Source organism: Anoplopoma fimbria, chromosome 23 (assembly GCF_027596085.1).
Source record: "Anoplopoma fimbria isolate UVic2021 breed Golden Eagle Sablefish chromosome 23, Afim_UVic_2022, whole genome shotgun sequence".
Taxonomy (NCBI): domain Eukaryota; kingdom Metazoa; phylum Chordata; class Actinopteri; order Perciformes; family Anoplopomatidae; genus Anoplopoma; species Anoplopoma fimbria.
Genome location: NC_072471.1, coordinates 18,257,717 through 18,273,251, shown reverse-complemented (window position 1 = coordinate 18,273,251; position 15,535 = coordinate 18,257,717). Strand labels below are relative to the sequence as shown.

The 15,535-nt window shown below is 41.6% G+C and overlaps 1 protein-coding gene across 2 annotated transcripts; it reads left to right on the top strand.

Moving 5' to 3' along the window:
• Positions 1–2,074: 2,074 nt before the first annotated feature.
• On the top strand, positions 2,075–15,032 carry LOC129112390 (sorting nexin-4-like). Of its 2 annotated transcripts, XR_008532363.1 has the most exons (15): positions 2,075–2,181; positions 2,899–3,023; positions 3,178–3,316; positions 4,032–4,181; positions 4,949–4,996; positions 5,116–5,171; positions 5,633–5,705; positions 6,117–6,178; positions 7,312–7,377; positions 7,522–7,611; positions 10,757–10,856; positions 10,978–11,123; positions 12,394–12,508; positions 12,597–12,971; positions 13,030–15,032. XR_008532363.1 is itself a non-coding variant. In XM_054624473.1 (14 exons), the coding sequence occupies exons 1-14, from the start codon at positions 2,092–2,094 to the stop codon at positions 12,642–12,644; spliced, it is 1,308 nt and encodes a 435-aa protein (XP_054480448.1). In that variant the 5' UTR covers positions 2,075–2,091; the 3' UTR covers positions 12,645–15,032. The 2 variants fall into 2 exon arrangements, 1 of the variants encoding a protein (XP_054480448.1); XM_054624473.1 differs by having other exon boundaries at positions 12,597–15,032.
• Positions 15,033–15,535: the final 503 nt, after the last annotated feature.

The window sequence follows — 15,535 nt, the reverse complement described above, 5'->3', positions numbered from 1 at the left end:
ATAGCAGACATAACAAGACATTTCTTGCATTACTTTGCGGGCTCGCCAGTGCATACTTTGTAGGCTCTGTGTGATCCTGTAAACCTCTGCCTCTTTCTTGCAAGAAATAAAATACCACAAAGACACTCTTTGTCATTGATTGTTATTTCAACGCTCACTTTGGACTCATCTCGGGACATCGATAGATAGATAGTAATATTTTCCACCACAATTGTCACTAGCTAACCGTAACCATTTCGGGACTGTTTTGCAAATCGAGGGTTACAATCTAGACACAACCTTTTGTCTGTCTGAAATCAAGGACCCATTGATTCTTTACAGGCGCAATATGCAAAATGCTTTTCAACATAATATGTGTCACTGGTGTGTCTACAAACCCCTAAAGTGTGAGAAAAGATCATCTTCTACAGCTTGGTCATCGTACCTGCCCCCAGCATACCAACTTAATTAACCATGCTGTCCGCCATTGTGATTTCTGGCTATCATGGACCTGGCAGGGAAAACCAACAAAACACACCACTTGTTCTTTGGTTGGCTGCAATAACCAGCAGAAAAGCTTTCATGATGGCTCCACCCATCATCTGAGGATGTAAAGACCTCTTTTTGAAGTGTAGGTTTCAACTAAAAACAACAGCATGAGAAATATAATGTAGTTTTTTTTAACAAAAAAAGTATGTGAACATGTTCTAGAAGAAAAGAAAAAACCCCCCACACAGGAACAGTGAGAACACGCACACTCAACACGGAGAGGCCTCGGCTGGCAGGGATACCTTCTCATTGTGAGGTAAATGCATCACCATATCACTCTTAATTATTGGTAAGATGGTAAATGACTTGCATTAATATAGCGCATATCTAGTTGAACACGGTTAATCTCTTTCATTTCCTCCAGCTCGTGGAGAAGTGCTTCCTCATCTACAACTGATGTGAAAAGCATCTCATCCTTTTGGTCCTTTTCTATTTGGAGCATTTCCTTCAGCTCCTGGATCTGGCATTGGAGAGCATCATTGGTTTGTCCCTTTGGAGAACCTTTTTGGTTCGGCACACATATTCACATATGTTTTGGATGAGGACCTTGTGCTGCAAAAGAAGCGTGTCAACTTTGTGGAGACAATTGTGAATTTCCAAATTGGTGGTCTGTGCCATTTTGGTTCAAATTGCCTCCGTCTCTGTTGTTTTGAATAATTAGCTGACCTTAATTAGTTGTGTAAGTCACGATATAGAAAGGGACTTTCTATATCGTGACTTACACAACTCTTACACAACGCACAACTCTTTTCTCTTTTGAGAAATATGTTCATGCTATCAAAGTGGCACCTTTAAGATTATCTATCTATCTATCTATCTATCTATCTATCTATCTATCTATCTATCTATCTATCTATCTATCTATCATCCATCATCCATCATATCATCCATCCATCCATCCATCCATCCATCCATCTATCTATCTATCTATCTATCTATCTATCTATCTATCTATCTATCTATCTCTATCTATCTATCTATCTATCTATCTATCTATCTATCTATCCATCCATCCATCCATCCATCATCCATCCATCCTCATCCTCCATCCATCCTCCTCCTCTCTCTCTCTATCTATCTATCTATCTATCTATCTATCCATCCATCCATCCATCCATCCATCCATCCATCCATCCATCCATCCATCCCCTCTCTCTCTCTCTCTCTCTCTCTCTCTCTCTCTATCTATCTATCTATCTATCTATCTATCTATCCATCCATCCATCCATCCATCCATCCATCCATCCATCCATCCTCTCTCTCTCTCTCTCTCTCTCTCTCTCTCTATCCATCTATCTATCTATCTATCTATCTATCTATCTATCTATCTCTCTATTGCCATAAGAGGTTAAGCATAGGGCCCTCTGATGAAAGTATTGCAATATACTGTATATACATTTGCATTATAACTAACTGGGTGTCTGTGGAGACATTCCTGTAAAGAAAAAGGCAATTTGTTAACACTGATGACGTCATCCGTATCCATGACGCTCAGGTACTGTTGATTTTTTTATGCGCATGCGTCCTGGATCACCACCAACAACATCAGCCGAGAAGAAGAGGATGGCGGAGGATGGGAGGGATGAGTCGCTGGCCACTGACGACGAGTCAGACAACACAGCTGTAGACGGGATCCAGAGCCTGAACGACACGGTGAAACCGGAGCTTCCCCTTCCCGTTTTAGTCCAATTGTTTCTTGAAATATTAGCGGAAATCGACTTTGTTTTAACGTCACAGCGTGTTGACTGACAGGTGAAAGCTCAGGGCAGAGCTAGCTTAAATGTTACATACAAGCTAGCCGAATGTAAGAACACTCATTGATTTAGCACAATTCAGGTGACGTCAATATGTTTAAATGTTCTCAACAATGGACTCTGAGCTCATGTATGATACACCCAGTCCACCGTTACTTTCACGCTATATCAATGGTGTATCCGTAGTTCATATGGACAGCTGTTAGCTAACGCCTATCAGTAAAAATATTAATAATCATTTTATAAAAATAAAATAAAAAGTGGAACCAAGAGTGCGCAGACTGGTTTAATGACAATAAAAACACTGTGCAATAATAGTTAATAATAATAATAATAAATTTTTCTGTCTGTAAATATTATATTTCAGTTATTGTGTTTTTCTACTGTTTTTATTGCTTATTTATAATACTTGTTTGTTTATTTTTATTTTTTATTTTTCATTTTTTATTTTTTATCTTGTCTTTCTTTTACTATGTCTCTTGTGTGCACTTTAACTCTATGCTGCTGTAAGCCTGCAAATTTCCCCGCTGCGGGACTAATAAAGGATTATCTTATCTTATCTTATCTTATCTTATCTTATCTTATCTTATGACGCTGATGTGCTGTGACCGTTCAGATGGTGGGAGAGGGCTCCACTCTCCTGCGCAGGATGGAGATCTGCGTTGCTGAGGCTGAGAAAAGGAACGGCAAAAACACGGTGAACATGCAGGAGACGTTCACTGTGTACCTGGTCGAAACACGGTGAGAACAGTCATTTGAGGAGGAAGTGCTGTGGGTTCAGCTGAGATACCTGTATTCCGTATTGCTGTAGCTCTGTGGTGAATGAATGTTGTCACTGTGCAAAAAAACAACTTACTTTTTATCTTATTTTTTCCCCTGTGACTCAATCTTTAAGGCCAATGGACGCGGTTGCCGAAGGTCGTAACCAGGCCCCGGACTCTCTGTGGAGGAGATACAGTGAATTTGAACTGCTGCGGAACTACTTGTTAGTTACCTATCCTTACATCGTGGTGCCCCCTCTACCAGAGAAGAGGGTGAGTTAAATGTGCCGCTGCTCTCCAAACCCCTGTTCAGTGACACTCTGAGGATTGAGGCCTTGCTTCACGTCCGTCCAAAAAAAATGTCTAATAAAATGTGGCAGGACAAGAATAAGACGGATGAGAAATCATCAACGGCTTCTGGCAAACTTCTGGTAAATGAAGGCCCCCATTTCAAAATAAAAGGAGCAAACAAACAAGAAGTCCTTCTTGTTTGTTTGCTCCTTTTATTTTGAAATGAGCTGCAACAGAGTTATGAAATGGGATAGAAAGCAGCTATTAACTAGGCTTGGTTCATTTAAGTCCATGACTAATAAAGTTTTATAGGAAATGTGTTACACAATTCAGTTGTTGTTTTTCACATCACAAAAGAGACAATCAGTAACAGTTGGTAATTTTTAGACAGAAAAACATACCATGTCAGTGTGAATAAAGAGAGAACTAACACAAGGTCATGTCTATGATATTTCAAAGGTAGAATAGTGGCTCATCTCCAAGGCTTTTATGGAAGTTTTTAATAGAAGATCAACGCACCCTCTATTCATTTTAACGGCTTATTGTTCAGAAGACAGGGAGAACAGTTAAACTGTGCGCATTTAAACTCAGTTGAAATGGCTTTTAAAATATGATCAACCGAGCTGAAGCAAAGAAAAAGCACCGATGTCGAGCGAGAAGTTTAACTCAGGCAGTCTCTTTGCTCTTGTGCCTACAGGCTGAGTTTGTGTGGCACAAGCTGTCGGCAGACAACATGGACCCAGACTTTGTGGAGCGCCGCCGGGTCGGGCTGGAGAACTTCCTGCTTCGCGTGGCATCACATCCCCTCCTCTCCAATGACAAGATCCTCCACCACTTCCTCACTGAGGTACATGCTGCAGCACAGTATATCCGAATATGAAAATCAATATTCAACAGTGAGAGAGAAGCAGCACTGCCGCGTCGGTCTGCCCTGTGCTTTTTGAATGCACCACATAAAGAGAGTTACACAAGTTCACTTTCATTGATTGAAATTGAAATGTCATGTTAGGTCAAGCTGAAGGATTAATGATTTAACAACAACGGCAGTGAAGGCAGAGAACTCGGCCGCAGACAGAGTGACACCGTGTCCTAACAGCAAGCGTTATGTTACGTTTTGTGAACAAACCATCAGCTGTGAGCTCCAGATCAAAATGGAGACGTGACTTTTGAAAAGACTGGTGCACTGTAGTTTTTATCTTCCTACATTTTTACTTTTTAAACAGGAAAAACTTTTTATGGTCCATCTTTAATCCTTAATGGTTCCGAGTAAATCTAATTTGGCAGGCTGAACACACTTCTCTTTGTTTACCTTCCTTTTTTTCTTTTCTTTTTTTTTTACCAATTCAGGCTTCCTCAGGTTAGACGTGTCACATTGCTGTGAATTGTGGGTAATTCCCTTGGGCAAAGTCTGCAGAAATGCAGACTTACGGAAAGTGTTCCTAAAGAGCTCAAAATGTCTGTGAGAGAGCCCTCGAACATTCAATGTGCTAAAACATAATAAGAATGTATATTCAAACATAATTTTTGGCCAGTTTTGACAGCCCTTCAGTCAAGTGATAATCAATATAGATCAGTGGCTCATTGAATAACTTCTTTCACAACTGTGTGTGGCAGGAGCACGGCTGGAAGGAAGTGGTGTATGAGACAGGATTCCAGGCAAAGGTACTCTATCCATCTATCTATCTATCCATCCATCCATCCATCCATCCATCCATCCATCTCTCCATATAAAGATGTTCAGTGTTCACACAGCTTGACCACTTCCTTTCCTCATATTTCAGGCAGATTCCCGGCTGCGAGCTCTCAGTGCCACCTTCAGGGTGAGAAATCCAGATAAGTAAGTCAGTGTTTCTGACACACCATGTAAGAGGGGCTCAATTAGATTAAAATGTTGCCAAAAGTTACCTTTCATGTCAACATAATTCCCTTTTTATTAAGAGTCTTATTTGAGAGTTGGGGTTGTGTGTTTAAGCTCGATGTAATTATGAAGACTTAATAAGATTTGAACAAATCTATTTGTAGGTAGAAGGATGTATTTATAGGCCATAATCTCAATTAAATAGCAATTGTATGATAACAAAAATCCACCAGACCCAGTGTGCACCTTTATTTACAATTATTATCATTATCAATTATTATTATTCATTTCTTGATTTAATGAATTTATCATGTGGTCTATTAAACATCAGAAAACAGTGAAAAATACCAAGTGCAAATACATATACATTTCAAATAGCTAGGTAGAAAGAAGGTGAGGGAATTGTAATCGCTGTCTTCTGTACTTCTTCTCTTTCTCAGACGCTTCATGGAGATGAAACACTACAGCGATGAGCTGCAGTCTCACACATCTCAGCTGCTCCGAGCAAGAGCAGTGAGTCTCTATACCTCTCTCTCTCTTTCTTGCTCTCTCTTTTTCTCACATATGCAGACTAAACTCATGCTTAAAAACTAAGAGTAGACACCCCTGGCACTGTTTAATTTAGAGGTTGCTGGTTCAGACCAATGGAACGAAACGATCAGTTGTTTATTTTACAACTTTGTCCTTCTGCGTTTGTAGAGCTCTCCTAAAATCACCAAAAGTTACTTTTAGATAATGCCTCATTTGTATATTTCAAGTAGTAACTCAAGTTAGTAACAAACTATAGAAGTTTCATGTTCATGTCTATTAGTGTATTTCTGTTTTTATAAAAGAAAACACTTGTGAGACCCACTGGGCTCCTCAGGCTGGAAATTTTTAATTGGTTGAACACTTGTGCTCATTTATTTTCTATGTCTCTTGTAGAGGGTGGCAGATCGACTCTACGGTGTTTACAAGGTCCACGGGAACTATGGAAGAGTCTTCAGGTCTGACAACAAGGGGAAAAAAATGAATTGCTGATAATTATGTATTGTTTCCATTGTTCCATTATCATGTCAAATATGAAGTTTAGTCCCAAATCACAAATCACAATTTGTACCTGTAGGTTGTCACATAGGAGAAGACCTTAGGCGGACAGTATAAAACTAAAATAATCTGGCACACTGCCCTTTTCACTTTATTCAGAGATATTTAACATTGGTAACGTTTCGGTTCATAGAGCGTCATCGGGTTATTTTACCAGACAAACATAGAGAATATCTTAAATAGGTTGGTTGACCCACGTAGAGCAATCGGGTCCCACTTCAAACTGACATCCCTCAATCAATCAATCAGGCAAGTATCATTTCACATCAAAGCACCGTGAGCACATGAAAAATATATGTAACCTTATATGCAGACAAAAGTATGTGATAGCTCAAAATGCACTTAGTGATGATAAAGAAAAACTGCCAAACCACGATACATGTTTAAAGTATGTGATTCAAACTTAGTTGGAGTTTGACAAAAATGTCTTCTAGAGCCTGTCCGGAGATAAGAAAAGAGAGGATAAATTATATATAAATATGCTATTAAGAAGCTAATAAAGTATTAGAAACCCAGCCTTAAAAGACCTACAGTAAAATACTAATATCAAATATTGGGATGAGTACTAAATAGCCACTATATCTGAAAAAACACAGAAGACATTTAATAGCATCACATTAAGAAGTAGCTCATCATTCAAACGTTTTGGAGATAAAGTCTAGAGTGAACATCCTTAAAACAGCAACAGTCAGATCGCCACCTACACCTACAGCTAGCTTAAAGGGCTTTACTATCTATACAGCATACAGCACCTTCTACCCTGAGACCCTCACTTTGATTAAACAAAAAAGGACGTTTACTGGACACACAGTGTGTCACTTGATTAGAAAGAAAGAGATTCGTTGCTACCTTTTGAAAAATGTTGTTCTGTCCCCCAAAAAAACACCGTGATATCACAACAAATGTATTTACATACAATACAGATGAATTCCACTGCATATCAATCATTTTAAATAACAAAACAAAAATACATATTTTCTCAAATGCAGCAGTGTGTATGTGTGACAGACTCACCTCCATGTGTTCACTGCAGTGAGTGGAGCGCCATAGAGAAAGAGATGGGAGATGGACTGCAAAGTGCCGGTCATCACATGGACGCGTGAGTATTTGACTCGTAATCCCGTCCGTCACGTCGCAGTTTCGTGCAATCGAACTAAATTTACAACATACCGCAGGATTGTTACTGCCGCTGCCAGTTGTGTCGCTTGTTCATGCAGCTGTTGTTTTTGTCACTCCCCTGTAGATATGCCGCCTCAATAGATGATATCTTAGAAGAGGAGGAACATTATGCCGACCAACTGAAAGAATATCTCTTCTATGCTGAAGCTCTGAGGTAAGACACGCTCTCTTTATATCGTCACGCAATATTTTAAAGGCTCCATGAACATTACTATGTCCCCAGTTGAAGCCTGAGACAGTAATTAATCTGTACTTTCTTATGGCCCTCTAACCAAACTCCCAAAGAAAGGATAGTTCAGATAATTGTGTCGCCAAATAGTTGCTGAGATTCCTGTGAGCATCTGGAGGAAAGAAAGAGGCAATGAAATTTGAAATAATTTGCCCAAAAGAACCTAAATCGACGATTTTTTTTTGCCCTGGTCCAAGTCTTTAATGTTATATAACCGCTGACACCAGTCCAATCCGATACCTTCATTAGTTAAAGGTTCTCTATACGATATTCAGAGCTTTAGTATAGCATCTAAACTGAGACTCACTCTCTTTTTCACAATAACACATTCATTTTCTACTATTTTTATTCGTTGTTGTCTTCTTTTTTTTTTGGTAATTGTATGTTCCTGCTTCAGCGTTTTAGTTGTAGCGTTTTTTCCCCTTTCTCTGCACACAACTGGAACTTTTAATCATCCTGACCTACACCCGCGACGAGCTTCTGCGCTACCGGAGCGGAGTCGGCGTTCCCTCCGCCCGCATACCCTCCGCGATATGGAGACAACCCCGTCGCGGAAAAAGAGCCGGAGTGAGGGTCCGGGAGAGGATGGAGGGGGACAGGAGAGTTAAACCTTTTCTCCCCACGGTCATTATGGGGAATGTGAGGTCCCTCGCTAACAAAGTGGATGAACTGTCAGCATTGGTGAGCAACCAGCGGGCCTACAGGGAGTGTAGTCTGCTCTGCTTCACGGAGACATGGCTGCACGGGAAGATACCGGACAGTCTGCTCGAACTAGCCGGCTTCACGCTGGTTCGGGCGGACAGAGGGAAACAGAGCGGTAAGAAGAGAGGAGGAGGTCTTGCCGTCTTTGTCAACTCTAAATGGTGTAATCCCGGCCATGTCACTGTGAAGGAGTGTATCTGCACTCCCGACATTGAGCTCCTGGCGGTGGGTTTGAGACCCTACTATCTACCGCGGGAGTACTCACACGCCATTGTTGTTGTTGTTTACATCCCACCATCAGCTGCAGCGAGGAGCGCGAGTGAGTGACGTCATCCACTCTGTTACAGCGGGGCTTCAGACTAAACATCCCAATTCACTCATGATGATCAGCGGGGACTTTAACCATGTCTCCCTCTCTCCTGTCCTGACCAACTTCAAACAGTATGTCAGTGTTGCAACGAGAGAGAACAAGATCCTGGACCTCTTTTACGTGAATGTAAAGGGGGCCTACAGCTCCCTTCAAACCCCCTCACCACCCAGCCCCACCTTCACCACCATCCAGATACAGCATCAGCTCTCCAGGCTTCAGATAAGCAAAGCCAGTGGACCTGATGACATCAGCCCTAGGTTGCTGAAAGTGTGTGCTGGACAGCTGGCAGCTCCTCTCAGGCACCTCTTCAATCTCTCCCTGAGGTTGAAGAAGGTGCCCACAAACTGGAAGACGTCCTGCATTGTCCCGGTGCCGAAGAAGAGTCGTCCCAGCGGTCTTAATGACTACAGACCTGTGGCCCTGACATCACATGTCATGAAGACCCTGGAGAGACTGGTTCTGCGGCACCTGAGGACCCAGCTTACAGCTCTCCTGGACCCACTACAGTTCGCCTATCTGCCACACATCGGGGTGGAGGACTCCATCATCTACTTGACGCACAAGGCCCTCTCTCACCTGGAGAAGCAGGGAAGCACTGTGAGAGTCATGTTCTTTGACTTCTCCAGTGCTTTCAACACCATCCAGCCCTCCCTACTGAGAGAGAAGCTGCTGGAGATGAACCTGCACCCCGACACCACTTCCTGGATCACAGACTACCTCACAGGCCGGCCACAGTACGTCAGGGTGGATGGCTGTGTCTCTGAGTCTGTGATCAGCAACACCGGCGCACCCCAAGGAACTGTACTGGCACCGTTCCTCTTCACTCTCTACACCTCGGACTTCCGCTTCAACTCTGGTTCCTGCCACCTCCAAAAGTTTTCCGATGACTCCTCCATTGTTGGATGTATCACCAGGGACAACGAGGAGGAGTACAGAGGACTGATTGAGAGCTTCATCACATGGTGCAGCAACAACCACCTGAAGCTCAACATCAGCAAGACCAAGGAGCTTGTGGTGGACTACCAGAGGAACAGAAGCCCCCCTGTCCCTGTTTTCATTCAGGGAGGGGAAGTGGAGAGGGTTGAGTCCTACAAGTACCTTGGGGTGCAGATTAACAATAAACTGGACTGGACACACAACACTGTTCTTCCTGAGGAGGCTGAGGTCGTTCAATGTGTGCAATAAACTGCTCAAGGCATTCTACCAGTCTGTGGTAGCCAGCGCCCTCTTCTTCGCTGTAGCGTGCTGGGGTGGTGGCATCAGGACTGGAGATGCCAACAAACTTAATAAGCTGGTGAGGAAAGCCAGCTCTGTGGTGGGTCTGGAGCTAGACAGTCTGGAGTCAGTGGGTGAGAGGAGGATGAAGGCCAAACTCGGAGCCATCCTGGATAAACCCGTCTCACCCTCTCCATGAGGAACTGTGGCAGCTGTGCAGCTCTTTCAGCCATCGGCTGATTCTGCCAAAGAGCAGGACGGAGCGCTTCAGACGCTCATTTGTGCCCACTGCCATCAGACTGTATAACAACAGCGGAGACCACAGTCTGTCAACATGATGACCCCCCCCCCCCCATGTGGACATACTGTCAATTTTTTTTTTTTTTTTTTTTTTTTTTTTAATTTTAATTTTAATTTTAATTTTAATTTTAATTTTAATTTTTATTCTTATTTCTTATTTTTGTTCTATCTTTATTTTGTTGTATAGTATGTGTATTTATTGTCTGTGTCTGTGTAGTTGAGCTGCTGCAACACTCGAATTTCTAGGAATATAATAATAAAAAAAATTCTCACTCTACGTGCAGCAGAATGCTTGCACTGTAGATTCCAACTGTGGTAAAGTTCTGTGGAGCAAGTGAAGTAGATTTTGTAAAATGTCTTGAGTATTCCCAGAATTCTCCAATGCCATTCACATCTGTGTTCCCATCCTTTGTGTTTCCCTACTATGTCAAAGGCGTGTGTTGTGAGCAGCATTACATTATGCAGTACGCTTTGCTTTGGCAGGGCGGTGTGCAGGAAACACGAGCTGACCCAGTTTGAGCTTGAGATGGCCTCCCAAGACCTCATCTCCAAGAAGCAGCAGCACGAGGAGCTAGCTACCGGGGTACACTATACTCATGATATATATGTGATCATTTCCTCAAAGCAGTGATGGCTGGTTATATCATGTCAAACCGAGGTAAGACAACCTCCAATGTGGTCTCCTGTGTTCACGTCTTCCTCAGATTGTGCGGACGTTCTCTTTCAAAGGCATGACCAACAAGCTTTTTGGCCAAGAGGCCCCCGAGCAGAGGGAGGCCAGGCTGAAGCTGCTGGAGGAGCTGATCACAGAGGGGGAAGAAACCGTCAAGGAGAAGACGGTTGAGTGCCAGTGAGTCATGGACACCACTTAAAGGGATGGATCAGATGTTTAGAAGTGGGCAGGTACGAGGCGCTTATAGTCAGTGTATTACTGCAGTAAATGGAGTTTGAAGAAACGGACACGATAACCAGCAAAGCGATGTACTGCTGTGGACGTATTTAAGACAGCTTAAAGAATCAATATTAGTTGTATGAGTGAACACTATATTTAGAATTTTTTCCCCTCTTTACCCCGTGGTCAGACAGCCCTCTCTCAGAAGTTATATTTCACTCTTCAAAGCAACCAGGCTCCTTTTACAATAACAGTCATTTTGTTTGTGTTATTGCCCTACTTTGGTTTTTTTTTAGGTGTTAAAGCCTTTACACACCGGGGGTGTGATGAATATACAAGACAAAAAATGTGAAATACTTTCCTGCAAATTTTTTGAATCAAAACTAATCATACTGGCAGAAATGCCTAGCAGTCCTGTAAAGCCGACACTACTGTAAGCTATTATATTAAGTTTCCTTTTGTGAAATGCTCTGGGTAAATTTGAACTCCCTCTGGTCAGCAGTCAGTGTGTATGTCTAGGGCTTTTATTGTGAAAGGTAAGAACAGAAGCAGTGGATCTGGTCTAAGCTTCCTTTGTCATGGTTAAAAGGAGTAATAAAGTTTGCTGCCTTGGATTCGGAGCACAGAGCCTCTGTGTTTTGTACATGACCGTTCCTCACAACGTGATTGGTTATTAACGGTGCAACAACTCAAAGAAAAAAAAAAAGAAACCCGGCAACATACATGCCCTCAGTTTGGATTCACCAAAATAACAAGATAACACAAACATACTAACCGATCAAGGCAGCAGTAGACCAGCAACGCCTGGTTCTGTTCTGTGAGGTAAAAATAACTTGGAAGAAGGCATAGATAACGGCTTCAGCTCCCCGTCAGAAAAGGGCCGTCAGCAAGGTAAAGAAGTAAAGATATTCTAAACATAGTGCTCACTTACACTGATACTGACTCTTTTAGGTGTCTGAAATACATCCACAGCAGAACATTGCTTTGCTCCTGTGCTGCTACTCCTCTCTGTTTCTACAAATATACACTGACTATGGAGAAGAACCTCATACCACCCCACTTCTAAACATCAGAATCCATCCCCTCAAATGCATGCAGATTGTGTGTGAAAGCAGCCTAAAAGGTTTTCCTGACAGAAACATCACATGTCCTGTCCATGTCAATGTTTATAGATTATTATATTTGCCCATTTTGTGTGCAAAGCTTTTTTAAATCTGTTTTCCTGCAGAGAGCACGTTGAAAGGGCGTGGGTGGATATGCGGCGCTTCAAGGAGCAGAAAGACAAAGATCTGCGAGAAGCTCTCATCAACTATGCCGTCATGCAAATCAGCATGTGCAAAAAGGTACAGAACAGCACATCAGCTATCTGAAGGTAACAGGACAACTCTAGCATTCGTGTTCATGATCAAGTGATCTTCTCTCTTCCTTTAGGGAATACAAATGTGGAGCAATGCCAAAGAATGTTTCCTCAAGATGTAAAGTTGAAGCCATATTCAAAGGATCTCCACCCTCAGTGCACAGTTGTGGATGCTGGGAAATGATGCTAATGTCTGCTGGTTGGGAAAACAACCACAGTAACAACATTGCGTATAAAGATAATGCAGTTTCAAGTACCCCGAAAAGTAGGGATTTACATTCAATGTTAAAGGGACAGTTCGCCCGGAAATTTAAAAGACATATTTATGTTCCTCTTACCTGTAGTGCTATTTATCAATCAAGATAGTTTCGGGGTGAGTTGCCAAGAGAAGGCAGAGATGTCTGTGGATTATCTTGAGTAACCGAGGTGGTGGGTTTCTGGGAAGAGACGTTGCCGTTGAGGTTTTCAGATGTATTCAGTGCCATCTAGTCCCGTTATACCAGAGAGAAGGCAGACCAATGTCTTCTATATCGGTCTACCTGGGGTTCTATTTATCAGTTCTATTGATAAATAGAACTACAAGTTTGGATTTTGGAGCGAACTGTTCCTTTCATCTTTTGTGGAGCGGAATGGCTCAGGGAGATGGTGGATCACACAACGCACATGACTGGACCAGGTTTGCATTTCTCAATTAGGCCAAGACCATTTTCTCTCACCTTTTTAAAAGAGGCACTTTTAAATTCTATATGATAAAGTCAAGTAGCTAGTCGTGGGATTAGTAAATGAACTTTGACAGACGTGGGCATTTTGTCAGATTCTTGGGAGCTTGACACATACAAGGAACTAAAAGTCTGCTTATTTCAGACTCTGCTGCATTGATTTTGACCAGTCTTTTTGTATATTTATTCTGTATCCCTCAGTCTCCCAACTTTATGGATATGCAAAGTAGCTGGAGTGCCCAAAGTTTACTGTTAGGTTTGGTTCAAATTAATTTGCAGTTAAAGCTATTTCTGGTTTCACAAAGATACATTCTGACGACATGAACCTAATAGTCAGGGATACATCCGTTGCACAAAGTTGTTCAGTTCTTACTTATCTTAAGTAGGACTCATTTGCCATGAGTTCTGGGAAGTTAAATCTTTGAAGTACAAACATTCCAGGATGGTTACCACTGCTGTATATTTCCAACAGGTCAATGTCATCTCTCAGAACTCTCCCTTTTCTCTTTTCTTGATCCAAAACATTGTTAACAATCTACAAATCCAGAGGCATGTTTTTATCTTTTCTGTTATTCTGTGCAAACGGTCAGAGGGCGTCACTGATTGTTAAAAGAATGTTATTGATTCGTATCCAGTTAGTGAGTGGATATCCAAACAATGACCTATGTTTAGGGTGATGTTCCCAATTATTGCGAAATGATGACGTCACAGACAGAAATAGATCGACGCTGAAGTGACGAGATGAACATGACCATGAATGCATCCGGATTATTTGCTGGTAAAAAGATTGACTATTCCATTGTCTGCGCCTACGCTCACAAATCTTACTGTTCCTTTTAAAACACCTGACCAGTGTCCCGTCATAGAGTAGTATATGTAACCCAGAACTCCTGGAGTCTGAGCCCAGCTTGAGCTAACTTTTAATACTTTAAATCAGTCTCTCTCTTATTTTGAAACGGGCTTTTGCGTATCAAGAGCAAAACTGGCCTAACAATACAGACCAGTCTGAAATATCTTTGTGAAACTGGACCCAGAGGTGTGTTGCACATTTGATCAGCTCTTTATTAGAATAATGATTGAAATGTCGCAAACACGCAGTGCTATCTCCCCCATAATATCAAGGTGCAAGATGCCTCCTTTTGTGTCCTTTTTCCACCAATTTGTCAATGCTCATGACATATGAGGTCACGTTGCAGTCTGAATTAATTATGCTTAATAATCCATTATTTCTTGGTGAGCTCTAAGTGCAGCAGGGCCTGGACCAGAACTAAAAGGCAGCAATGACTTGAATGACTGAGCTGAGCTGCGGGTGTGAAAGTGACTTGAGCTGCCTAAACATTAATATAAAAGGGACTCAGGAGTGGATATTGTGGTGAAAGCAAATTAACATCTAAGTTACATTTCCTCCACTTTCTCTCTGCCATGAGCTACTTGCAAACTAACATGAAGGCATCCATCAAAGTGAGGAGGCCACAAGATGTTGGTTCCATGTGGGGATGTCCAGGGCTGTACAGTAAGCTGCACATAAGAGTCACGATAATCAGTCCCAAGATTTCATTTAGTTCACTTTCATTGAATTGAACCTTAATTTATTGACCTGTCTTACATGTTCCACGTGATTAAAATAACTTTAATTTCCTGTTTTGGAGGCTTGCCAGCAATAAGCTTTGTGTGCGCATTAATTCAGTTTCCATCACTCCATTTGTCAATACCCTTTTATACTTCAAATTTGAATGCTTGATTTGGATTTATTGCTCATGTTTGTTCTATTTATTTGAATAAAAATGTGTCACACCACTGAAAGTATTCGTATGTAGTCTTTTCTTATGTACATTGAATACACAACGTTTTTTTTATAATCGAGAAATAGTCTGATATATCGTTTCTCAATTCTAATATTACATATAGAAACTATCATTTGACACACACACACACACACATTACAGTGCATCATTACCTCTGAATGGGTGGAAGGGGAATATGATACTGATGTTTAAATATTCATTTGAAACGTGTGTTTAAGAATAAAACCAAATGTTTTCAGAGCCCTGTAGGGACTTCTCGTCCACTAATAGGGTTGTTCTAGAGCAGTGGTTCTCAAATGGGGGTACGTGAGATTTAAAAAAATATATATTTAAATTAGCATCCATTCAAAAATCCTTTAAAAATAGTTATTTAATAAATATTCAATAAAATATAAGTTCATAAACTAAATTCAATGCAACAATGCAATCTTCAGTGTTGACAGTGTAATAAATCAGACACTGATGGCAGAGCGCTGTGTGTTACATCTT

Coding starts and splice junctions, on each gene's coding strand:
- LOC129112390 (XM_054624473.1), top strand. CDS start 2,092: ATGGCGGAGGATGGGAGGGATGAGTCGCTGGCCACTGACGACGAGTCA. Junction 4,997..5,115: donor AGACAGGATTCCAGGCAAAG/GTACTCTATCCA, acceptor CTCATATTTCAG/GCAGATTCCCGGCTGCGAGC. Junction 7,612..10,756: donor TTCTATGCTGAAGCTCTGAG/GTAAGACACGCT, acceptor TTGCTTTGGCAG/GGCGGTGTGCAGGAAACACG.